The 27,500-nt window shown below is 49.2% G+C and overlaps 2 protein-coding genes across 5 annotated transcripts in view; one reads left to right on the forward strand and one right to left on the reverse strand.

Moving 5' to 3' along the window:
* Window positions 1-24,670, reverse strand: part of LOC135821363 (rho-related GTP-binding protein RhoG-like) — a 57,960-nt gene extending 33,290 nt beyond the window's left edge. Inside the window, exons 1-7 of one of the 4 annotated variants that reach the window (XM_065334430.1) lie at window positions 24,398-24,670; window positions 18,715-18,786; window positions 18,211-18,335; window positions 12,119-12,183; window positions 9,594-9,653; window positions 8,721-9,059; window positions 7,684-8,427 (exon numbers count right to left, since the gene is read on the reverse strand). In XM_065334430.1, the coding sequence (XP_065190502.1) occupies window positions 8,341-8,427; window positions 8,721-9,059; window positions 9,594-9,653; window positions 12,119-12,183; window positions 18,211-18,335; window positions 18,715-18,786; window positions 24,398-24,447 (798 nt within the window). In that variant the 5' untranslated portion in view covers window positions 24,448-24,670 and the 3' untranslated portion in view covers window positions 7,684-8,340. Of the gene's footprint in view, window positions 1-7,683; window positions 8,428-8,720; window positions 9,060-9,593; window positions 9,654-12,118; window positions 12,184-18,210; window positions 18,336-18,714; window positions 18,787-24,397 lie in introns of those variants that run through there. The other 3 variants (XM_065334432.1, XM_065334431.1, XM_065334433.1) reach the window with 3 other exon arrangements.
* A 1,204-nt stretch (window positions 24,671-25,874) lies between these two features.
* Window positions 25,875-27,500, forward strand: part of LOC135821865 (protein NLRC3-like) — a 3,075-nt gene continuing 1,449 nt past the window's right edge. The window contains exon 1 of the mRNA XM_065334863.1: window positions 25,875-27,500. This exon is cut by the window's right edge and continues 1,449 nt beyond it. Coding sequence (XP_065190935.1) covers window positions 25,875-27,500 — 1,626 coding nt within the window.

A 27,500-nucleotide genomic window follows, 5' to 3' on the forward strand; every position in this document is an offset into this window, starting at 1 on the left:
CTCTTGTCGTCTCTCTTTTCTATACGTTGCACACCAGATCTAGATATACTACTATCACTGCTCTTGTTTTCTCTCTCTGCTTACTGTTTTTTTGTTTCTGTTGCCACTGTCCCTCATCATACCCATGCTTGGATGGAGGGCGGCGTGACCCGTTAGGGTAGCTGTCAATACAGTACAGTACAGTGTGTGGTGTGTGGTGTGTGTGGAGTGTGTGTGTGTGTGTGAGTGCGTGTGTGTGCGCGCATGCGTGTGTGTGTGTGTGTGTGTGTGAGTGTGTGCGTGTGTGCGTGTGTGAGAGTGTGTGTGTGTGCGTGCGTGCGTGCGTGTGTGTGTGTGTGTGTGTGTGTGTGTGTGTGTGCTGTATGACTAGCTTATTACTACGATAGTGCGTTTCAAAAGTATAGACCTCTAGACTTTTTTGAATAATTCAAAATTTGGTTCGAGCTTTTTGAGAAATTTCTTCGGAATATTTCTCAGGCAGCTCACGCAATTTTTCTCATAGAAATTTCTAAACGATTGGATAACAGACGCCCAATTTCGAAAAATTTATGCAGAAAGTGATCACAGATTTTATGTGGTATAGATGCTGGCCTAACGGTTTTTTGAAACCAGAGGTCTGGACTTTTGAAACGCACTATAGCACACACTGCAAGGGCGCATCGGTCCGGATTTCAATTTCCACGACTCAGGGGCGTGCTCGGCCCCCCAACTAGGGCCATAGGGGGGTGCACGGGAGCCGAGGGGAGCCCCCCCCCGACAATTTTCTGCAATTTTTTTGCAACCTTTCTTGAATTTTAGAGCATCTTTGCATACATTACAATTGCCTTGGATCAAATTGAAAAATTTTGGGGGGTGCACGTGCCCCCCGTGCCAATCGCCGAGCACGCGCCTGCGACTGTGTGATGAAGCGGTAGGGTCGGACTCTTCAACCATCAGCCTACACTACAGAAGTATACGCTACAGGAGTATACACTACATGAGTATACGCTACAGGAGTATACACTACAGGAGTATACACTACAGGAGTATACAGTACAGGAGTATACAGTACAGGAGTATACAGTACAGGAGTATACAGTACAGGAGTATACAGTACAGGAGTATACACTACAGGAGTATACAGTACAGGAGTATACAGTACAGGAGTATACAGTACAGGAGTATACACTACAGGAGTATACACTACAGGAGTATACAGTACAGGAGTATACAGTACAGGAGTATACAGTACAGGAGTACACAGTACAGGAGTATACACTACAGGAGTATACACTACAGGAGTATACACTACAGGAGTATACACTACAGGAGTATACACTACAGGAGTATACACTACAGGAGTATACAGTACAGGAGTATACACTACAGGAGTATACACTACAGGAGTATACACTACAGGAGTATACAGTACAGGAGTATACAGTACAGGAGTATACAGTACAGGAGTATACACTACAGGAGTATACAGTACAGGAGTATACACTACAGGAGTATACACTAAAGGAGTATACACTACAGGAGTATACAGCGGGTGATCAAGATCACATGATGATATATTCTTGATGCCATCAGATCTGCAATAATACATGCACCTATTGGGTTTTTAATGATGGGAATAGAAACCAAAAACTATCTCGGTTGCTATGACAAGAACGCAAGACAGGGCGAGTGCAGCGCATTTTCAAAAGAGTTGGCATGGCAAACATGGCTACAGCTCGCACGCCAGCTCAAGCGCAAATCAGTCAGACAAACCCCTGGCCCTGCACAGCACATCTCCTGGAAACCCGGCGAGCAGCAGCTATCAGCACTAAAATGAAATCGTAACATAAACAAAGGTCATAATGCTAGTACAGTACAGCTGCTCAATAAAACCAAGTCACGTGACTCAATTTAGCTCCTTGTACCATTTGACAGCCAAGTACAGTGTTCACAGGTCTAGGACTGAGCAACACCTGACGTGTACTTGAGTGACGGGACTGGATTTCATAGAGCAAAATATCATATGTACTTACAAGTACAAGCTAGAGCGACAGCAGCAGAGAATGTGATAGAATAAGTTTGAAATATTATTAGTGAATATAATGGACTGTACAGAAAGAGGGTCAGAGGATGTAGATTACATGTATATTGGAACAAACCCCGGCAATACAAAACAAAACCCGGCTATTCAGAACAAACTCCGGCAATGCAGAACAAACTCCGGCAATTCGACGAGAATTCTGGCAATTCTGAACAAGCACTAGTAAATACTTGAAGAAAATTCTGGTGATTCTGAACCAACACATGTGTACACTGGCAATGCGAAGAAAATCCACCGGAACAAAGACAGGAAATGTTGAGGGAAATCTAGGCTGATGTATAACAACTAACTGTAAGAAAATCCACCGGGACAAAGACAGGAAATGTGGAGGGAAATCTAGGCTGATGTATAACAAATAACTGTAAGAAAATTCACCGGGACAAAGACAGGAAATGTGGAGGGAAATCTAGGCTGATGTGTAACAAATAACTGTAAGAAAATCCACCGGGACAAAGACAGGAAATGTGGAGGGAATCTAGGCTGATGTATAACAAATAACTGTAAGAAAATCCAGGGCAAAGACAGGAAATGTGGAGGGAAATCTAGGCTGATGTATAACAAATAACTGTAAGAAAATCCAGGACAAAGACAGGAAATGTGGAGGGGAATCTAGGCTGATGTATAACAAATAACTGTAAGAAAATCCAGGACAAGACAGGAAATGTGGAGGGAAATCTAGGCTGATGTATAACAAAGAACTATAAGAAAAATTATAAAGGGATTCAAGAAAAGCATATCAGGAGAAAATACAGATATGTAAACTATGGAAACAAAACCTGAACATTCAGACATCAGTTGACGAGTTAAAAAAAATAATTTTGACCTGGTACAGGTTGCAAATATGGCATGTTTGAGCAGCTCAAAAGTAAAACATCCATATCACCGTAAAGTACCGCCAGAGCGCCATGTCTCGCCAGAGCGCCCCGTCTCGCCAGAGCGCCTTGTCTCGCCAGAGCGCCCGTCTCGCCAGAGCGCCCCGTCTTCCCAGAGCGCCCAGTCTCGACAGAGCGCCCCATCTCGCCAGAGCGCCCCGTCTCGCCAGAGCGCCACGTCTCGCCAGAGCGCCCCGTCTCGCAAGAGCGCCCCGTCTAGCAAGAGCAACCCGTTTCGCAAGAGCGCCCCGTCTCGCCAGAGCGCCCCGTCTTGCGAGAGTGCCCCGTCTCGCCAGAGTGACCCGCTTCGCCAGAGTGCCGCATCTCGCCAGAGCGCCCCGTCTCGCCAGAGCGCCCCGTCTCGCCAGAGCGCCCTGTCTGGCCAGAGCGCCCCGTCTCGCAAGAGCGCCCCGTCTCGAAAGAGCGTCCCGTCTCGCCAGAGCGCCCCGTCTCACGAGAGTTCCCCGTCTCACCAGAGCGCCCCGCCTCGCCAGAGCACCCCGTCTTGCGAGAGCGCCCCGTCTTGCCAGAGCGCCCCGTCTCGCCAGAGCGCCCCGTCTCGCCAGAGCGCCCCGTCTCGCCAGAGCGCCCCGTCTCGCCAGAGCGCCCCGTCTCGCCAGAGCGCCCCGTCTCGCCAGAGCGCCCCGTCTCGCCAGAGCGCCCCGTCTCGCCAGAGCGCCCCGTCCCGCCAGAGCGCCCCACCTTGATTTTACAGCCAGGGAAAGGAAATTAGTATTGCAGAGCGCAACGAAGTTTTTACGGCGTGAGAACCTTAGTATACTAAGGTCACAATTGGTAAGTTTTTATATGGAGCTGCATGTCCGCTTGAAGGCAAATTGAGTAGGGATTGAGTGCAGAGCATGCGATGTGTGTACAAGGTTCGTGTCGTAGAATCTACAGGTAGGAGATCATCTCCACAATACGACCATGGAAGGACGAGATGGTGGGGCGCTCTGGTGGTACTTTACGGTAGTGCATTTTGGTAATCAAGGAGATTAATTACAGGTGTACATTACCTAGTAGTGGTTGCGACTTCGGCGATGATTTGTAAGAAAGGTTTGCTCCCCACACCGGAGCTCGCGCTATTCCGCCGACTTTACTTGACACTTGACTGACTCACGACTGCCATCCAGAGCACACGAGAAGTCCATCGAACCTTCGACTCGGCAAACCTGCAAGAAAGCACCACTCCCTGCTCAATACACAGTGTTTCGGGGAATTCACCCCTCATCAGTTGAGCTTGAGTAGGCTGAGGAAGATTGTGCCTGAAGAGCACCACTTATATAGTGCTCTCCAGGCACAAACATCACCAGGGATACAAACTTACAGAGACGCTCCGCTTCCAGCGCGATAAACACCTCGTGAACACCAGATAGCAGCGTGAGTCAGTGTCGCTCCTGGACGGTGAGACAGACGTCGAGGACCCTCGGTCATTCGCAACGCTGTCACCTCCAAACCAACTAGTCGCAAGCCCGCGCTGGGCACAACAGTACGAAGTAGTGGTTGCGACTTCGGCGATGATTTGTAAGAAAGGTTTGCTCCCCACACCGGAGCTCGCGCTATTCCGCCGACTTTACTTGACACTTGACTGACTCACGACTGCCATCCAGAGCACACGAGAAGTCCATCGAACCTTCGACTCGGCAAACCTGCAAGAAAGCACCACTCCCTGCTCAATACACAGTGTTTCGGGGAATTCACCCCTCATCAGTTGAGCTTGAGTAGGCTGAGGAAGATTGTGCCTGAAGAGCACCACTTATATAGTGCTCTCCAGGCACAAACATCACCAGGGATACAAACTTACAGAGACGCTCCGTTTCCAGCGCGACAAACACCTCGTGAACACCAGATAGCAGCGTGAGTCAGTGTCGCTCCTGGACGGTGAGACAGACGTCGAGGACCCTCGGTCATTCGCAACGCTGTCACCTCCAAACCAACTAGTCGCAAGCCCGCGCTGGGCACAACAGTACGAAGTAGTGGTTGCGACTTCGGCGATGATTTGTAAGAAAGGTTTGCTCCCCACACCGGAGCTCGCGCTATTCCGCCGACTTTACTTGACACTTGACTGACTCACGACTGCCATCCAGAGCACACGAGAAGTCCATCGAACCTTCGACTCGGCAAACCTGCAAGAAAGCACCACTCCCTGCTCAATACACAGTGTTTCGGGGAATTCACCCCTCATCAGTTGAGCTTGAGTAGGCTGAGGAAGATTGTGCCTGAAGAGCACCACTTATATAGTGCTCTCCAGGCACAAACATCACCAGGGATACAAACTTACAGAGACGCTCCGCTTCCAGCGCGATAAACACCTCGTGAACACCAGATAGCAGCGTGAGTCAGTGTCGCTCCTGGACGGTGAGACAGACGTCGAGGACCCTCGGTCATTCGCAACGCTGTCACCTCCAAACCAACTAGTCGCAAGCCCGCGCTGGGCACAACAGTACGAAGTAGTGGTTGCGACTTCGGCGATGATTTGTAAGAAAGGTTTGCTCCCCACACCGGAGCTCGCGCTATTCCGCCGACTTTACTTGACACTTGACTGACTCACGACTGCCATCCAGAGCACACGAGAAGTCCATCGAACCTTCGACTCGGCAAACCTGCAAGAAAGCACCACTCCCTGCTCAATACACAGTGTTTCGGGGAATTCACCCCTCATCAGTTGAGCTTGAGTAGGCTGTGGAAGATTGTGCCTGAAGAGCACCACTTATATAGTGCTCTCCAGGCACAAACATCACCAGGGATACAAACTTACAGAGACGCTCCGCTTCCAGCGCGATAAACACCTCGTGAACACCAGATAGCAGCGTGAGTCAGTGTCGCTCCTGGACGGTGAGACAGACGTCGAGGACCCTCGGTCATTCGCAACGCTGTCACCTCCAAACCAACTAGTCGCAAGCCCGCGCTGGGCACAACAGTACGAAGTAGTGGTTGCGACTTCGGCGATGATTTGTAAGAAAGGTTTGCTCCCCACACCGGAGCTCGCGCTATTCCGCCGACTTTACTTGACACTTGACTGACTCACGACTGCCATCCAGAGCACACGAGAAGTCCATCGAACCTTCGACTCGGCAAACCTGCAAGAAAGCACCACTCCCTGCTCAATACACCGTGTTTCGGGGAATTCACCCCTCATCAGTTGAGCTTGAGTAGGCTGAGGAAGATTGTGCCTGAAGAGCACCACTTATATAGTGCTCTCCAGGCACAAACATCACCAGGGATACAAACTTACAGAGACGCTCCGCTTCCAGCGCGATAAACACCTCGTGAACACCAGATAGCAGCGTGAGTCAGTGTCGCTCCTGGACGGTGAGACAGACGTCGAGGACCCTCGGTCATTCGCAAAGCTGTCACCTCCAAACCAACTAGTCGCAAGCCCGCGCTGGGCACAACAGTACGAAGTAGTGGTTGCGACTTCGGCGATGATTTGTAAGAAAGGTTTGCTCCCCACACCGGAGCTCGCGCTATTCCGCCGACTTTACTTGACACTTGACTGACTCACGACTGCCATCCAGAGCACACGAGAAGTCCATCGAACCTTCGACTCGGCAAACCTGCAAGAAAGCACCACTCCCTGCTCAATACACAGTGTTTCGGGGAATTCACCCCTCATCAGTTGAGCTTGAGTAGGCTGAGGAAGATTGTGCCTGAAGAGCACCACTTATATAGTGCTCTCCAGGCACAAACATCACCAGGGATACAAACTTACAGAGACGCTCCGCTTCCAGCGCGATAAACACCTCGTGAACACCAGATAGCAGCGTGAGTCAGTGTCGCTCCTGGACGGTGAGACAGACGTCGAGGACCCTCGGTCATTCGCAACGCTGTCACCTCCAAACCAACTAGTCGCAAGCCCGCGCTGGGCACAACAGTACGAAGTAGTGGTTGCGACTTCGGCGATGATTTGTAAGAAAGGTTTGCTCCCCACACCGGAGCTCGCGCTATTCCGCCGACTTTACTTGACACTTGACTGACTCACGACTGCCATCCAGAGCACACGAGAAGTCCATCGAACCTTCGACTCGGCAAACCTGCAAGAAAGCACCACTCCCTGCTCAATACACAGTGTTTCGGGGAATTCACCCCTCATCAGTTGAGCTTGAGTAGGCTGAGGAAGATTGTGCCTGAAGAGCACCACTTATATAGTGCTCTCCAGGCACAAACATCACCAGGGATACAAACTTACAGAGACGCTCCGCTTCCAGCGCGATAAACACCTCGTGAACACCAGATAGCAGCGTGAGTCAGTGTCGCTCCTGGACGGTGAGACAGACGTCGAGGACCCTCGGTCATTCGCAACGCTGTCACCTCCAAACCAACTAGTCGAAAGCCCGCGCTGGGCACAACAGTACGAAGTAGTGGTTGCGACTTAGGCGATGATTTGTAAGAAAGGTTTGCTCCCCACACCGGAGCGTGCGTGCGTGCGCGCGCGCGCACACGCACGCGCGCAGTCAGGTAAAACGTCATCACAAAACGTTGAGCACTGCTGCGGTACCGCGAATGTCGAGTGTCAGTGGAACCGAGCTGCTCCGCTGCATGCAGCCAAGTGCCGCGGAGCCACAGTGGAACCCGCCCCTAAGGGGCCGTTCGTAAATATCAATATTATATCACGAAACGAATTAATTTCGTTTCAACCCAACCCCTCCCTCTCGCCCCTCAGAAAAAAAATGTTAGTGTAATACATGCATATAGATATGAATATGTACTGGCCTGTGGGTACTTCAAGTACAAGAAAAGTCGCTAGTGTGTACTCCAGCTTCCATGTACATGAGTCAATGTTTTCTGAAACAAAAGTGGGCAACCCCTTCCCATCACATAACGAAAATATTTCCTTTTGTGAAAAAGCTTGGATATGTATGGACGGACCCTAACGAATATAGCGAAAAATAATTCCAAAACGAAACTTGCCATTGCAAAGTGACATGTATAAACCCACTGCAGGTTACAGCATTTCAAATTCACCATGGTGACAGATTCACCATAGTGACAGACCGGCAACGCGACAATTAGTTTAGTCTCTGGATGTGGATAAAACATTACTATCCTGGCTGACAAAGGCTGGCCTAGTTATTCCAATGTCCTTGGTGGCATTTCAGCATGCTCTCCCAGCAGGGACAGGACCAGGGAGTAGTAATTTACTGCTACTTTACTACTCCAAGCACAGAACTGCGATCCCCCAGGCCATTAGGCGAAAACATTTTGAATACATGATGAACGGAAGTGGAAAGTTTTAGGGGCCTGTGGTGCCCGCTATGAGCTACACGCTTGCTGCCTCACCGCTTTGATCACAGAATTGACGATAAGCTTCCATCGTGTGCTGGCTGGGGAGCTGGCAGGTCCAGTGGTACAAAAAGAACGACAGCATTGGCTAGAGTGTTTCACAGACTACATGCACACGCAGGACTTCTGCGAGGAGTGCGGCTGGCTCTTCTGCAGCGCCACCAACACAGCTTGAAACACCTCAGTACAGACCTGGCGACGCACGTGTACATGTGTACACAGACACACAGACACGCACAAACACACACACACACACATGCATACACACACATACACGCACAACCACACACACACACGCACACACACACACACACACACAAACAAGCACACACTGTTGCGCATAAGGGCACTGGAAGGCATAATGTTATCATAATTTCCACTTCACATCAAATAGATGTCAAACTACAACAACACCAATAGACATAGCAAGGTATGGAGGGAGTACGATTATCAATAAGAAGAGTGTATGCAATGGGATTTCTCACCTGTTTTACTTCATCCACATTCCGAGCACAGCACACAGCATGATAAACAGTACGTATCCGAAAGGACATGGCCGTCGCTTCCTCTAACGTCACTTGCATCGTGTCATCACCACAATCACCATCACCACCATTGCCACCACCGTCCTCTCCTGCTCCACTTCCATCTCGTACTCTGCTTGTCTCCTGTGGTCCACTTGCATCCTGCCTTGGTCCGCTCACCTCCTGTGTTCCGTTCGCTTGTCCTGTGCCAAGATCCGAGGTTCGACGTAGATCATTCTTGAGGCCAATCAGGGCTATTTGAAGAGACTGACCATAGCGCGTGCGCATCATATCCGCAAACTGTACATGAGACACAGAGGAATTGTACACTGAACTGTTAAGCGGAAACCTAGATGATGGAGTCCAGGACTCACTGCTATGTTACCAGTGTAAACATTGTCATGAAGAAAGATACTGGAGAAGAGAAAGAGGAAGGGAGATGAAAAGAGAAGGAGAGAGTGTTTGTGTATGTCTGTGTGATGCGTGTGTGCATACGTATGTGTGTGCGTATGTGTGTGCATACGTATGTGTGTGCGTGTGTGCATACGTATGTGTGTGCGTGTGTGTGTGTGTATGTGTGTTGTGTGTGTGTACGTACGTACGTACGTACGTACGTGTGTGCGTGCTTGTGTGTGCATGTGTGTGGTGTGTCGAGGAATGAGTGGGAGAGAGACACACACACCCATATGCACACACACAGAAAAGAGAGAAAGATAAAGAGAGGTGTGTGTGTGAGGGGGGGGGGGGGGGGGGGTATTTACCGACCACTTCAAGAGCTACAGTGTACACAGATATCATAGCATACCAAAGAAAATAATACACGGATGCACTCACAGATGGGGTATTGTTGAAGGATTGCCGATCCACCACGCTATAACATACCAACACCACATCCTGCAGAGGATGTACACCATACATACACACACATACACATACATACACACACACACACACACACGCACACACACACACATGCACACACACACACACACACACACATACATACACATACACACACACACACACACACACACACACATACACACACACACACACACACGCACACACACACATACACACACACACACACACACACACACACATACATACACCTCAGACCTCAGACATGCCCATCGCGGAAGCGATGATAGTGAACAGCTATGTTAGACATAGCAACTTGTGCTGGGATTACACCATTCAACAGCTTGCAAGGCTGATGAATTGACCGCCACTATTTTTAGCCTGGTATCCACCACACAGCTGTTTGAAGTGACTTTTTTCTGGCCAGTGAATCCCTATTTTTTCATTTTTCCATTTTTTTTTCTTTCTTTTTTCTACACACACCACACCACATACTCCGGCATACACTGGCTGTTGGTAACCACCCAGGAGAATGAAAGAAAAGTCAGGAAGAGTCCAAGAAAGAGAAGAAAGACATACACACACACACACATACACACACACACACACACACACGCACACACACACACACACACACACACACACACACACACACACACACACACACACACACACTGTACTGTACTGTACTTGCTCACTGCCAAAATGGGTCACGTGGGTCTCCCCGGAAGAGGGGAGAGAGACTCAAAAGGAATCTCGGTAGGAGTACTCAATTGGCTATTGAACTGCCCAACGGCCGGCATCCCCTGAAATCCCCAAAACTATGGGTGGACTTGAAAATGATCCTACTTACGGGCTCACCACACCTCAGTAAATGGGCGAAGACAAGGTACAGAAAATTGATTGACAGCATCAGGGTATTCGTCCCGGGATCCAACTGCAGTTACCCCTGCCCCCAGTGAAGGTAATACTTGGTACTATTCCGGGTGGCTAAATCAAACACACACACACACATACACACACACACACACACATACATACACACACACACACACACACATACACACACACACACACACACACACATACACACACACGCACACACACCTCAGACCTCAGACCTGCCCATCGCGGAAGCGATGATAGCGAACAGCTATGTTAGACATAGCAACTTGTGTTGGGATTACACCATTCAACAGCTTGCAAGGCTGATGAATTGACCGCCACTATTTTTAGCCTGGTATCCACCACACAGCTGATTGAAGTGACTTTTTCTAGCCACACACACACACACACACACACACACACACACACACACACACACAAACACAGTGTTACCAAGTGCCCTCTAACCCATGCGTACTGCCCAGTGACATTTTGCAGAAACTTGTAGAGTTTTGCGTACTCGTTTTTTCCAGTCAACATTCTGACTCATTATTGGTGTAATTTGCCTGATGATATGGTTGAAACCTCCGTGTCCAATGCTGAAATCACTGTTGTAGTGCTCGCAGAAAGCGAAGTGAATTCACTTCTTGCTCTTCCTTATTCCTGACAGTAGCAATCACGACTCTTTGCAGCAAGCCGCAGCTATTTTCAGCTTTTTCTTTAATCCAGGAGGACCAGCTTCTCGCCTAGGTTCCTTGTCAGAATCCATGCTTATGACTACACACTGTCACACTGTCATAACTGAAATCCCTACCATTTCCTGTCCACACAGCTTGTCCACTTCGTTGATCTGGCCAAGACTGACATTGAACGCGAAGCAAAATGCTCGATTGAAAGCGACGACCTGCGAGCTCTAGCACTCTACAAGCTCTGAAAAGTGCGCACTTCGGCCCAAGTCACAGCAAAACTGGCAAAAGGGCGGTGGTCAGGACGGTTTGCGCAGCATGGTGACCCATCCACTGGGACTGCAGCATGGTAACCATGGTGACCCATCCACTGGGACTGCACACACCTGTTACAGTCTAGGTCTAGTCTCTATATGGTTACCATGGTGACAATGACAGCTTGGCACCGTAGTTCATACACATGTACGGAGCATTGCGGGATGCATGCACTCTCAGATCCCATTTTGCATTCATCCATCCTGGACAAGTGGATGGGGCGTTTCCTGCACCATTTTTCACTGCTTTTGAAGACACAGCACTTTTCGCTTTTGTGGGATAACTCGATTGAAATCCGTACTGTGGACAAATCTTCGTTTTTCCGTAAAATACGGACAAATACGGGCGGTTGGCAACACTGCAAACACACACACACACACACACACACACACACACATGGACACACACATGCACACACACACACGCACACACGGACACACACACACGGACACACACACACACACACACACATGCAGCACTGTCTAAAACATGGAGTAGAACGAGGTCTGTCTCATCGTCCAGTAGACAGCCAATCAGCGACGTTTCCGCCGACGGCCTTTTCCGAATTTAGAGCTCATCATTCGCATAATCTCTATAATAGCATTGACTTACGGGTGCCTGTATGGCTGGCGTTCTCTTGTGACCAGTCTGCGTGGCATACTCCCGTATCTCATCAGCTGCAGCATGCATACGCAGAGCAGAGCAGAGCAGAGCGCAGGCATGATCAAACAGACAGCAATACTGTAAGACATGTACCTGGTACTAATGACCACCGGGGTTAGTAACCAGACTGGTACTAATGACCACCGGGGTTAGTTACCAGACTGGTCCTAATGACAACCGGGGTTAGTAACCAGACTGGTACTAATGACAACAGGGGTTAGTAACCAGACTGGTACTAAAGACCACTTCACCAGACATGGATGGTCTCACATTCATGTATGGTTGTGCGGTGCAAACCTCTAACTAAGGACCACCTGCCACTGAAGACCGCTTTCTCTGGCGCTAATGGGGTGGTCATTAACGTTAGTCACACGTTGTACTACACATGTTAAAGGGGAAGTTAAGGCAAAAATTAAAATTTCACCAGTTGTAGTCTTCGGGGCGCTGAGTCGAATGGTCGTGGTCCGAGGAAGCTGAGACGCTCCCTTCCTACTTGAATCCCAATCGAACTCGCGCACTTCCACTGAAACTGGGTGACTGCGCCCTACTAGATGGGGATTTGTATGCAAAATGTCACTAAAAGCGCCATTTCGTTCTTATAAAAGCATGGATGACCGCGATTGGCCCATATGTTGTAGTCTTTTGGACGCTGAGTCGATTGGTTTTGGTCCGAAAAGGCTGCGATGCAGCGTTCCGCCTTTATTCCCAATCGAACATGGTTGAACAAGCGGTCACGTGCTCCTGCGTACGCCAGTCACCTGGTACCCGTGCCTGCAGGGTACAACTTACTAGCCTGTTTGACCTTTTTTGGGTGCAATCCTGTCACTCGAGTTGAACTCGAGTTGAACCTTGGTGTGAAAGTTCTCGCCTGCTGGCGTGGTGACCAGGTGATTTGGGCAACCAGGAGCACGTGACCGCTTGTTCAACCATGTTCGATTGGGAATAAAGGAGGAACGCTGCATCGCAGCCTTTTCGGACGAAAACCAATCGACTCAGCGTCCAAAAGACTACAACATATGGGCCAATCGCGGTCATCCATGCTTTTATAAGAACGAAATGGCGCTTTTAGTGACATTTTGCATACAAATCCCCATCTAGTAGGGCGCAGTCACCCAGTTTCAGTGGAAGTGCGCGAGTTCGATTGGGATTCAAGTAGGAAGGGAGCGTCTCAGCTTCCTCGGACCACGACCATTCGACTCAGCACCCCGAAGACTACAACTGGTGAAATTTTAATTTTTGCCTTAACTTCCCCTTTAGCGATTTTACGAGTGACACTTCTTCGTTATAATAGGTTCTATTGAGGCAGGTGGTTGAATATCAGTATGACATCAGTCTGTATTGTGCTAGTTGTTGCACCTTCTGACTACACAACATTTTACAACATTTTACTTATAACTGTTAGTGTTGGATACAAACTATGGATAACATGAAACATTTTGGTCAGTTCTTTTAATTTTAATACTTGGCTCTACATCCGAGTCTTGTCTTACAGACGGTAACCTCTGCGGCTCTGATCCACTCGGGCTGTTTGACAAGTGACTCTGATCCACTCGGGCTGTTTGACAAGTGACTCTGATCCACTAGGGCTGCTTGACAAGTGACTCTGATCCACTCGGGCTGCTTGACAAGTGGCTCTGATCCACTCGGGCTGTTTGACAAGTGACTCTGATCCACTCGGGCTGTTTGACAAGTGACTCTGATCCACTCGGGCTGTTTGACAAGTGAACAATCGCTTCTTTCAGTTGCCATTTACATGGTTAGCAGAGAAAGACAAAAATCAGATTTCCAGACTTATTCCAGACCCACTTTTCCATGACGGATCGGTAGCGACCAGAAGATTCATTGATGATAATTATACCAAATAAGTCATACACTTGCCCATTGGAATTGCAGCCGGGCAGACTGCACAGTGCATTGACCAGTGGACAAACTATCGTAACTCAACCAAATAAGAACGTATTACAAAACGCCATTGGAAACGTCTTGAGTCTAGCTTAGGGATATAACGTTCTTCGCGATGGAATACTAGTAAGAAATTTATTTGCGACGACAAGCTGAACATGAAAACCAGGTCAAGCTCGATCGCGAGCGTTCCTGACTTTGCGCAGATGTTTGACTTTTCGAGTGTGCTAGGGGATTTCCCTGTGGCACAATGCATGCGTGATGGACATCAAACGCAGACTGTGGATCTGAGCTTTGCAGCATGCACAGTTTGAATCATGATATTCCATGATCACTTCCTACACAAATCTAGTTACCGTAAAAACCTGTAAAGGTGCCCACTCGGATAAGGTGACCACCTGTCCTAGAAGACTAGTGAAACCAGCAGCAAGGGATGCTATTTCCAGTCAAATGACCCTGTATAAGGAGACCACCTGGTAGCAGAGAGCACAATTGTAAGGTGCGTTGAGCAGTAGTGTTAGATAGTTGTTGTGTGTTTCCAGTAGATGACATAGATGTGTAAAGTTAGTCAGTAGAGTGTAGAGTGTAGTGTGAAAAAAGTAAACATAACTATACTATTCTACTAATGGACACGTAGAGGATATGCATGGCGACGTATGTGCTCGGCGTACAAAGGGGCCTCCAACAACCTTTATTATTATTATTATTTATTACAACATCTCAAGACTCGGCGGAAACACCGGCCAATGTTACGAGAGTGGGTGATTGCCAACCACGGCGATAAAATTAATAGAAATGAGGGGAGGGAAAAAGAAAGAAAGAGTAGCAAAACGAACAGCAACAACAACTCCGTAAAGAAAGATAATGTCAAATAAAAACAGTGAAAAACACAGAGACGCAAAGGACATGTGGATAATGAGCTATGTATGTCGTAGTAAATAAGGGGCGGCACGGATCTTAAACAGGCGGAGTGAGGTCAGGTCCTTAACTTCTCTGGGTAGAGTGAGCCAAACAGAATAAGCAATAAAGAGAGGGGAGCGCAAAAGAGTGGATGAGTTACACTTAGGGAGTAAGAGCGAGTTTCTAGTTCTTAGAGAAGAGAACCAATTAAAACACATGAGATGAGGTGGGCACAACTCAAGCTTAATAGAATGGACAAGAGAAGCCAGGTGTGCACTGCGTCCATGTGATAACGGGGTTGTGTGAGCGATTTTATAAAGGGCGGATGATGAGAGCATGCGGGGTTGACGGAGGAGAATTTTAAGTATTTTCTTGTGATGTATTTCAAGCTTTGCAGCAGCGGAAGAGGATAACCCAACCCAAGACGTATCTGCATAATGAAATATTGGGCGAAGGTAGGCTAAATAAAAAAGAAGCTTGCAAGAAAGTGGGAGGTAGGAGCAGTGGGGGGAGAGAATTCCTAAGGATTTACTTGATTTTTTACAGATATATTCGATGTGAGGTACCCAAGAGAGTGCAGAGTCAATCACAATGCCAAGGTGTTTGTGAGAAGACACTATGTCAATTGGATTTGGAAAGTTGGCATGGATGAGGGTTGTGAACTCCGGCTGGGGCGGGAAGAGCATGATTTTTGTTTTTGATAGATTTGGGGACAACCTCCAGGACGACATCCAGGAAAGAACTTCCTGAATGCCAGCACGCAAGTTGTTTTTCAGGCCAGTGAGGGAAGCTGATGAGGTGAGAAGGGTCGTGTCGTCAGCAAACAGAGACGTTCCAGGGAAGACTGCAGGTAAGTCGTTTACGTAAATTATAAATAGTAGGGGACCAAGACCTTTGCTCGGCGATGGCGTCCTTCGGCCGCTTGCTAGCAACACAATCCTTGCCACCAGACTCTATTACCCCCTTCACCGCCTGTCGTCTAATTGCCCTGGACAACAACCCAGGTGTCAGGCCCGTTGGGGTGTCTGAGGTCCTCCGTCGCATTCTAGCCAAATCCATTCTCCGAGTAACGTCAGACGATGTAATGGAGGCCTGTGGTTTTCTCATAAAGTGTTCTGGATTGCCAGCCGAGATAGAAGCAGCGGTCCACGCCATGAAGCGCTTGTATGAGGACGCCACAACTGAAGGAGTCATACTAGTTGACGCGAAGAATGCCTTCAATTGCCTGAACCGCCAAGCAGCTCTTCACAATGTTCGCCACTTGTGTCCTTCCCTGGCTACCACACTGCTGAACTGCTACCAAGATGATGCCCGCCTCTTCGTTTCTGGCGGTGGTGAGCTTTCCTCCGCAGAGGGTACCACACAAGGTGACCCTCTGTCGATGGTTTTCTATGCCCGCGCTACATTACCATTCGTACGGCACCTCCGCACTACCCACGCCAACATCCGTCAATTGTGGTATGCCGATGATTCAAGTGGTGCAGGCAAGCTACGGGCCCTTCGACGCTGGTGGGATGATGTGGACGAGACCGGGAAACCTTACGGTTACCATGTCAACGCCTCGGAGACTCTCCTCCTCGTCAAGCCGGAAATGCTCAACCTGGCCCACAGTGTCTTTGCAGGAATTGGCATTGAAGTGGTCACGGATGGAGCACGCTACCTGGGTGTCGCTATAGGGACACCGGATTTCATCGCTGGCTAAACAGCTGGGAAAGTACAAGACTGGCAGCAGGAGCTTATGCGACTGTCCGAGATTGCCACTACCGAACCTCATGCGGCGTATGCCGCCCTCACACACGGATTGCGTGGTCGATGGACATATCTTCTTCGTACACTGGAGTTCTCAGCTGAACAACTGAAGCGCCTGGATGACACGGTCACGGAGCACTTCCTTCCGGCTCTGACAGGGAAACGCACATTCACGGCGGATGACCTCTCTCTTCTACGGCTACCTTGCCGGCTCGGTGGAATCGGTTTGCCATACTTCAAAGACATCGCTACCTCCCAACTGCAGGCTTCCCAAGTCATCACGAGCAGCCAGGTTGACGAGATCATCCACCAGCACGATCGAGAGTGGCAGCATCATTCCTGCGACTTTGTGGATCAGCTAGCCCGCCGTGAGAGAGCATCTGCTGCCAAGTCCTCCAAGAAAGCTAGTGCTGCCTCTTCCGCTGCTCTCCGAGAAGCCGCGGACCGCCCCTTGGCCCGTCGTATGGATGAGCTGTCCCGCAAAGGCCCCTCTTCCTGGCTCACTGCTCTTCCTCTCAAGGAACATGGGTTCCACCTCTCGAAGCAGGAGTTCAGGGACGGCCTTGCATTGCGGTATGACTGGCCTCTCCTTGATGTCCCTACGAAGTGTGCCTGCGGAGTTCTGTTCTCCACTGCTCATGCCATGTGTTGCCCCCAGGGTGGCTTCCCTACAATCCGCCATAACGAAGTCTGTGACATGGTAGGGGAGCTACTCACGGAGGTCTGCCACGCAGTGGCAATCGAGCCTCAGCTAGCCCCGCTCTCTGGAGAGGTGTTTACGGCTGCATCGGCAAACACCGCCGAGGATGCCCGCGCTGATGTCCGTGCCCGTGGCTTCTGGACCCGAGCACAGGATGCTTTCTTTGACGTACGCGTCTTCATTCCTGATGCGGCGTCCTACTCGGCCCAACCACTGAATGCCCTACTGCTTCAGCACGAGCGCCAGAAGAAGCTGCAGTACGGAGAGCGAATCCTCAATGTGAATCGTGGCACATTCAGCCCGCTGGTGTTGTCAACTTCTGGTGTTGCCTCCCCTGTATGTGAAAGGTTCCTTAAGCGCCTCTGTGGCTTGCTTGCCAGGGCTGATTCCAGCATGTCTTATGGACACCATGTTGCATATGTGCGCTGCAGGCTGTCTTTCGCGCTGCTCCGGTCCGCTGTCATGTTTGTCCGTGGGTCTCGGTCGGCATACCATCGTCCAGCTAAGGAGCTCGGGGAGCTGGCGGTGGTTGAAAGTCGGATCTAAAACCATTTGTGTTTTAGTGTGACTCTCGCCATTCCGGAGACATATTTTCCACACCTGTGTACTATTATTAATATTATCTTCCTATCATACCCTGGTTTCTCATCATTGTGTTGCTTTTGCCCGTAAAAGAGGCTGTTTCTACTTCTGTGAAAAAGAGAAACAGCCAGAAGGAAAGCAAATTTTACACATTTGTTAAAAAATCTCCTCGTACAATAAAAACAACAGTTAGAGGATAACAACTTACCATTGGAGTCTCCTAGCTGTATACTGAGTGTCACACCGTCTATACTGTCAGAAATCACACATGTCTCTATGCTGTACAGCAGCGACATCAATACACATACACACACACACACACATGTGTCTATGCTGTACAGCGGGAACATGAATACGCATATATACACACACACAGACAGGCGCACTGAGCACCAAAGCAGTGAGCACTGATGAAGTTATAGAGGTTAAGTCAATAGATCATCCGTTCAGATGCTTTGGCAAAGTCGCAGCACAGCAATGCACTAGCGACTCCCTAGCGACTCCCTAGTGACTCCGTAGCGACTCCCTAGTGACTCCCTAGCGACTCCCTAGTGTCTCCCTAGCGACTCCCTAGTGACTCCCTAGCGACCCAACCTGTGTACATGGCGCCCAAAAGCGGTTGCGCTGTTAGCGCCCATAAGCAGTTGAGGAATTGCGCTGACTGACTAATCGGACTTCTTTCTCATAACCTTCTCTGAGTGTGGAGACTTACATTGCTGGCATATAGTCCTTGGAGACTTTCTCGTGACCGTAAGCGAGAAGTAGCGATGACTTGCCGACTCCACTGTGGTAGAGACACATGCACGCACACAAACACACACACACTCACACAAACACACATGCACACACGAACCCACACACACCAATGCACACGGACACACATACACATACACACACACACGCACCCCCCCCCCCCCCCACACACACACATACACACATGCCCACACGCACGCATGCACAAACACCTTGAACCTTGAAACTGCCACCTAAAGGTGATGCAGTGCCTCAAAGAGGCAAGGAGGGCAGAGTTACTTCTTGCATTTGTGTTGAGCCAGGTACTGGAGACGTGTGAACTTCCGAGAGCAGGTCGGGCATGGGATGGTGCGGCGCTCAGAGCCAGAGCTGCATGTTCTGCGGTTGGAGTTGCAGTTGTGCCGGCGGTGCCCAGCTTTGCTCCGGAAACAGCGGTCACAGGTGTGGCAGTGGTAATGACATTGGCTGCAATCAGGTGGGCGAGGTGCAACAATCTCTGGAACTGGAGCGTCACCAAGACTGGGAGAGCAGCTGTGCACAGCGAATCCACCTCGGCTAGCAAACCAACGATGGCACGTTTCGCACAACACAGCACCGGCCTGTTCATGGATCGGCTTCAGTCGCTCTTCCCTGCATTTGTGCCGCCGAAGTCCGCTTTCACTGGCGAAGAGTCGCTCACAGATCGCACAACACACTGACTTGGCTGTCGTTTCAAGGCGTAAGCGCCGTGCAACAATAGCATCCGAGATGGACTGGATCCACTCGCCACGTTCAGCTGCGAGGTCGTACCAACCGGTGTATAGACCCAACGCCTTGAGGTCATCGCGTACCACATCACGCCATCGACGCCTGGGGCCATGAGCAGGGCGTGGAGTATGGAGCCACGAGAACAACACTGTCTTTGGAAGCCGGTGGTCGTCCATCCTGGCAATGTGGCCAAGCCACTGCAGCCGTCGACGGGCAACACACACACACACACACACACACACACACACACACACACACTGTACTGTATTGACAGCTACCCTAACGGGTCACGCCCAGGGCCTGCTGGAGAGCCGGGTCAGCCGGGTCACGCGCCCGGCTGGGGAACTGCACGACCTGGCTGAACAGATAACACCGGGTCCAGTCTGACCCGGCTGAAAAATGTCTCAAACTAACAATGGATTCCTAAAATACCCGTATTTTACGACTCGCGGACCCCATCTGTTGCAAATCTAGTGCAACCGTACACACTACAGACCAGTGTATTTTACTACTCCCTGCTACAGACCACAGTCTACAAGCGACAGAAACTCGACTAGGGAGTAGGGTCAACTGGGGTCAACTGGTTCGAGCGCGATCTGGCCAGCGGCGAGCAGGAAGTCAGGACATCACGCAGGAAGTCGATGGGGCAGGTAGTCAAAAGCGTAACTTTGGCTATAGCTTTTGACACAGTTGCAAGTTTTCAGCCGACTGGTGATTTGGACGATGGAGCCCGCAGCGAAGAGAAAAAAACTCACGCTTTCCAAGACTCTTGGAAGAAAGGTCAACCCTGGCTGGACTACGACCAAGGCAGTCTATCCATGTCATGCGCTTTGTGCAAGACGCATTTCCAAAGGAAGACGAGCGGCGGTGGATTTGGTTGCGATGCGTGGTTGAAAGGTAAGAACTCACTGCTTCAACTACGACAAGACTATGGCTGCATGGCATTCTGAGGTGACTCGGCGCACTACGACTGCAACGTCAACCTCGTCTGAACGGAGGGACCTGGCCCGCACACCCAGAGCTGCAGCGGCAGCAGCAGCACCAGCAGCAGCAACAGCGCCACCAGCAACAGCAGCGCCAGCAGCAGCTGCAGCAGCAGCAGCGCCAGTCACTTAGCGCCAGCGCAAGCAGCAGCAGCAGCAGTTGCATCTCCACCAGTTCTCCAGTCTGCTGAAGCCTTTCAGCAGATGGTGAAGCAGATGCCAGTCGGCTTGGCCAAGCAGGTGATTCAGTCGCAGCAAGCAGCCACTCCACAAGGTGCTGCAGCCCCCCCCCCCCCCCCCCCCCCCAGTGCTCTATTATGTTACTGCTTGGCATTCTTCACATAATGTTGTTTTCCTTCTACGTTTGCGGACTTTGATAGTTCGCCTTGTTCTCTAAAATTTCCGATTTCCGGTAATAAATTCGCCTTTCTGTTTTCCTGCGTTTTGAGCAGGCTTTTTGGTTGTTTTTCTGCAGGATGATCTGACCCGGCTTGACCCGGCTGGCCTGCATGCGCCAGGTACACTCTGACCGGGCTGAGCTGAATGTCTAGAGCAGGCCCTGACGCCGCCCTCCACCCAAGCATGCGTATGATGAGGGACAGTGGCAACAAAAACAAAAAAAAACAAAGAGAGATAGCAGGAGAAAGACAGCGATAGTAGTACATCAGATCTGGTGTGCAACGTATAGAAAAGAGAGATGACAAGAGATAGACTAGATACGAACAAAAAGGAAACAATAATTATTTGAACCTGTATTATTGCAGTTCCGAAATAATCAACCAGGTGATGGAGTGTGGGCACCCGAAGTCCCACCTGGACTCCACTGAAAGAACATCCCTCGCAGGGATATCAGCGATAGGCCAAGCGTTGAAAAACAGGCATGAGGACACATCGTCTAGAAGTCCACCGCGCTCGAACTGAAATTGCAGGATCAAACAATTTCCCACGCGTCGTCAGGCAGCGTAACTCTTCTCCCTGCATCACCATCCATCTCCAGCAACCGTATCCACTCACAGCTCATGCCTCTGCCACCACTGTACTCCGAGCTTCGCAGTTTGAAACCATTCGGGGGTCAGCTACACCACCGCGAATGGAGAGACGAGGACGACAACGGTCGTGACAGAAAAGACACTGCCCTGGCGACCGCGTCGCGGAACCCTCGCCCAGCAAATTCAGAAACACGCCAGGGGCGACTCTGGTGGACCCAGAGCCACCCTGTCGCCTAAGACTAGTAAGAGGAACGACTGAAAACTCAGATAAAACGGAGCTACAAAAAAGCACACACACACCCACCCACCCACGCACACACACACACACACACACACACACACACACACACACACACACACAAACACACACACGCACACACACCCACGCACACACCCACGCACACACACACGCACACGCACCCACACACCCACACACACACACACACACACACACGCACACACACACACACACACACACACACACACACACACACACACACACACACACACACACACACATTCACACAGTACTGTACTTGCTCACTGTTAAAACTGATCATGTGTGTCTCCCCGGGAGAGGAGAAAGAGACTAAAAAAATGGCTGAATTGCCCATTGAACCGGCGGACACACACACCTTTTTTTTGACGTTTTGATGCCCACTGCCGGTGTCGATGATAGCGATGCTACGGCAAAACCCATAGCAACTTGTGGCGGGTTTGCACCATTCAACAGCTTGCAAGGCTGAAGAATTTACCGCCACTATTCAGCCTGGTCTACACCACACAGCTATGAAGTGGCTTCTTCTGGCCAGTGAATCTCTACTTTTTAGTGTTTCTCAATTTTTTCCCGCACACACATTACACCACATACTCCGGCATGCACTAGCTGTTGGTAACCACCCAGGAGAATGAAAGAAAAAGTCAGGAGTCTGAGAAAGACACACACACACACACACACGCACACAGCGCGCTCACGTGCTGAGGCATCAAGACATGATGACTCCGAGCGAGGCTCAAACGATGCCAATTTCTTTTGTACAGTAGTGCACATGCTAGTCTTTCAAAAATGTTTATTCATTCATTTTCTTGACGGTTTTTTTGTACCACTAAACTATTGTTTTGGAGCACGAAAACTTCCAAGTATGTGAATTCAAAAAATTCCTTGAATTTGTTTAGTTTTCGGAGGAAGCACCTTGCATGTACATGTACATGTATGTGTTACCATAAGGTCATGTGACTTCATGACTGTACTACTTGAGTATATTATAAATGTAGTAAATATAGTACATAATACATGAAGATCTGTAATATATGTACATGTAGTAATTTATGTTGTACCACCCGCCTGTGTGGATTCACAGGAAGTCTGAAGAAAATGTTGAACGGTCTCTGCCGGGATAACGACTACACCGTAGCTCAGTAGTTAGAGCATCACTAGCTACAAGCGAGGGTCTCTGGTTTGAGTCCTGGCGGTGGCAGTCAATTTTTTCTTCAGACTTTTCCCGTTTGTGTCTCTCCCGCAAACTAGTCAAGTAACTTATTTGTAATACATGTAGTAATTTATTTGTAATACATGTAATTCGGGAGAATGAAGTTGAAGACACCATTGCAGCTGTACTTATGGGTGATAAATATGGTGGTAAAGACACACCCGGCAATATGGCGGTAAACACACGCCTGCCCACACACGCTCTCTAGGCTGCAAAGTTCTAGCACAGAGCTCTCCTTCTCACCACCACCACCATCAGTTCGCGCCTGGTCGATGCATGGTTGGCGGTATCCGGCATAGCAGGCTGGTACATCAAGTAGCGCATGGCACATAGAAGATGACACAGCAACGACATAGCTCGATTGCGACGTACGTTTCGTCCCCGCCCCGCGAACTGATGGTGGTGGTGGTGAGAAGGAGAGCTCTGTGCTAGAACTTTGCAGCCTAGAGAGCGTGTGTGGGCAGGCGTGTGTTTACCGCCATATTGCCGGGTGTGTCTTTACCACCATATTTATCAACCATAAGTACAGCTGCAATGGTGTCTTCAACTTCATTCTCCCGAGTCAAGCTCCGTATGAAGACACCCAAGAAGAAGATTGACTGATGAGTCCAGCGGGGACGAAACGTACGTCGCAATCGAGCTATGTCGTTGCTGTGTCATCTTCTATGCGCCATGCGCTACTTGATGTACCAGCCTGCTATGCTGGATACCGCCAACCATGCATCGACCAGGCGCCAGGCGCGAACTGATGATGGTGGTGGTGAGAAGGAGAGCTCTGTGCTAGAACTTTGCAGCCTAGAGAGCGTGTGTGGGCAGGCGTGTGTTTACCGCCATATTGCCGGGTGTGTCTTTACCACCATATTTATCAAACATGTAGTAATTATTTGTAATAAATGTAGCAATTTATTTGTAATACATGTAGTAATTTATTTGTAATACATGTAGTAATTTATTTGTAATACATGTAGTAATTTATTTGTAATACATGTAGTAATTTATTTGTAACACATGTAGTAATTTATTTGTAATACATGTAGTAATTTATTTGTAATACATGTAGTAATTTATTTGTAATACATGTAGTAATTTACCGCTTAGGAGCTTCATCTGCGCCTTGATCCTTGAAGGGTGGTGGCGTTCCTATGGATGCGGAAAACCCGGCTTCCAGCCGAGTCTCACGCGAACCGTGAATTTTTTTTTAATTAGTAATTTATTTGTAATACATGTAGTAATTTATTTGTAATACATGTAGTAATTTATTTATAATACATGTAGTAATTTATTTGTAATACATGTAGTAATTTATTTGTAATACATGTAGTAATTTATTTGTAATACATGTAGTAATTTATTTGTAATACATGTAGTAATTTATTTGTAATACATGTAGTAATTTATTTGTAATACTGAAGTACAATGTACGTAGGTCCTACCTGTCACCGACCACCTGGCACACCATCATCCTCCTCTCGATATCAGCCATGTAATTGTTAGATGCTGCGCTGCGCTGGTTGCTTTCTGATACGAGCACTCCACCGTTAGCCTGTTCCCCGACCTGTTGCTACGTAGCGTACCGCTGAGCACAACACGCTAGTCGCTAGTGCTGAGGATGTTCTTATGAATCCGGTGATGCACAAAACTATTTCATGTATGATTAGTAATCATCATGATCATAGTAGTATATGACGAGTAGTTGATTATTTGTGATGGAAGTACTGTTGAGTGTCGTGGACATGGAAATCCATTCGAATGACCGGGGTCGGCGCCCTCAGCGCGTACAGAACGTCGTTGCATGCAGTGCTAGTCACGGGTGTTTGCAGTGTATAACTCTGCACTGCATTATTATTATGTACATGATCCGATGCGACCAGCGCGCTGCAGCGCATAACTTACTACTTGATGCATTATGATTGTGTGTACCCACGGCCGGCTGGATGGCCAGCACCCTGGGGCCCGACGCCGCTAGACGTGCGAGACCAGATTTCCATGTTCACGAGAGGCGGGAGTAGATGATAACTGTCAAAGGATCAACCTTCTTGCCAGTTCTTGGTAAGTACTAATGACATGTTATGGCAAGAAAGGTGCGCGTCTCGGTCCTGACCTGGAGTATGATTTATCCGAGACATTCAGCCCTGTGACAGTGTCCAATGCTCAAAATAGCTAACACGTCCACAGCTGAAATCTCTAACTATTAACTGTACTGCTACTGCTGTCACTGGCACTCTCCTGACAACACAGTGCTTCTATAGACAGTGATGCTAGCAACACTGCATGCTGCTTGTACTACACTGAGTACTGATATTTATACATGAACTTAATACTGTGTAGGCTGCTTAGTCTGAGTTTGAGTTAGTTGTATGCTGCTTTGCTGGTCTGTCATGACACGTACATTCTGACAATCTGCTGGTCTGTCATGACAGGTGCATTCTCACCATGACAGGTGGGACGTCATTGTGACGCCAAGCACTGTCTGCCTCAGGCCTGTGCTCAGAAACAGTAGATGGGACAGTGAGAAACGCACACACACAAACACACAATGCACTACAGTAGACAGTGCTGTAGAACAGTGCATTTAGAGTAGCAAGGGAAAAACCCTAGTACTGGCTTTCATGTACTCATACAGTAGAGTAGTAGGTGCTGCTGCTGCTGTTGCCAGTGTCTGTACAGTGAAGTGTATGTATGAATGACTTGTACTGATACATGCTATGAACAGCGCACAAGTGCAAGAGGAAATCTCTCCACAGCAACTAATCATACAGTGTCATTACAGCTACCTGTAGCTGATCTGTGTAGCTTGCTCTACTAGTAACTGTTGTCTGTTGTAGTGTAGCTAGTGTTTGTGTGAGGGCGCTGTGTGTCTGACCCTGCCAGCAACATTAGCAGTCTTCATTACTGCTGACCTGCTGCAGTATGGACCAGGCAAGTAGTCCAACTGCCAGCTCAGGTCATGGCAAAACTACTAAGAAACCACTACCTGATGCCGTGAAGAAATACCATGACCGTCTGTGTGCTGCCTATAGCAATGTGCAGTTCTGCATAGAGGAGACCGATGAAGAGAAGGAACGAATCTTGCAAATGGACGAGCTTTATGCTGACCTCCATGTAGTGTCCAAGCAGAAGTTAAATACCAGGATGCGTGAAGCAGAGAAACTTGGCACAACTGCGGGCAATGAGCGGCTGGCTCATTCATTTGCGTCTGAAGCTAGGAAGCTGCGCAAGATGAAGCTTGCCGAGATTCTCAATGTCAAGAAAGCCATGCGACAACGCATGCGTGGCAACACTTTCCGTGCCATTGCCCTCTCATCGGCTGGAGCAGGCAAAACCATGCTCTTCACCAAGAAAGGTCCGTTTGAATGGGCACGAGGGCAGATTTGGCCTAGCATCGTTGTCCTGCGTGCACTGGAGCTGCGCTTAGCAGAAGTGCGCAATATCACAAGCATCACTGAGCTGCTGGATTTGCAGAATTACGGCATCACACTACCAGGTGAGCAGGCTGAAGTCATTGATTTTGTTTGCAATCATCCCGAATCTGTCTGTATTATTCTCGACGGCCTCGACGAGATCAAGCTGGCTGATTGCAGCACATTCATATACAACGTCATCTGTGGCAAAGAATTGCCCGGGATCAACCTGATCATCACGTCACGCCATTCAGCAGAAGCCATGAAGCTGACACAAAACCGGGACATAGTCTTCCATCGTCGTGTGGAGCTGCTAGGCTTTGAGAAGCAAGGTTTGGAGCACTACATTCGCAATGTCCTGTCTCCGAAAGATGCAACCAGCTTGCTAGCAGAGCTCCACACCAACCCGCAGCTGGCCACAATGATGCGTACACCGTTTTTTGCTCAAGCAACGTGCGGCCTCTACCGACACAAGCACAGTCTGCCAAACACGCTGGGTACAATCTTCAACTCGCTAATCCTTCATCTACTGAATCAGCGAGAAGGAAAGCTGCTCAACGATGGTGAGCAATACACCAATTGGGACGATGTTCCCGGCGACGTCCAGGAAAATCTACTTGATCTCTCCCGCTTCGCTTTTCACATGCTCATCCGCCGGAAAGTCGTCTTCACCGAAGCCGATTTCAAGATGTTTTCACTGTCATCAGCAGCTCGCACACTTGGAATGCTCATCGCCTGCGACAAGGCATCACCACTGTCCAAGATTCAGTGGCGTTTCAGTCACCTGGCACTTCAGGAAGCTCTAGCAGCTCGCTACATCGCTAGCCGCTCTCCCAGTGCAGCTGACGTCTCCTGGCTTGTGCAGCGACTCGGAGCATTCACAGGCAGCCTCAACATGTTTTGGCGCTTACTGGCCACTGAGCTGGACAGTGAGTCGGTCAATGTGTTGATCGAAGCCATTCTCAATCCGCAGTCCAAATCGTCTACTGAGCCACAGCCACAGGATACCGACCAGCATTCTACAGGAGCAGAAGGGCACAACGTCACGTGTTTTCTCTTCACAACACACGACTACGTCAAGGATTGGGCCGACCATGTGTCCTCCTTTCTCTCGCTGGACGAAGCAGAGCATCTT

Source organism: Sycon ciliatum, chromosome 7 (genome assembly GCF_964019385.1).
Source record: "Sycon ciliatum chromosome 7, ocSycCili1.1, whole genome shotgun sequence".
In the NCBI taxonomy this organism is placed as follows: Eukaryota; Metazoa; Porifera; class Calcarea; order Leucosolenida; family Sycettidae; genus Sycon; species Sycon ciliatum.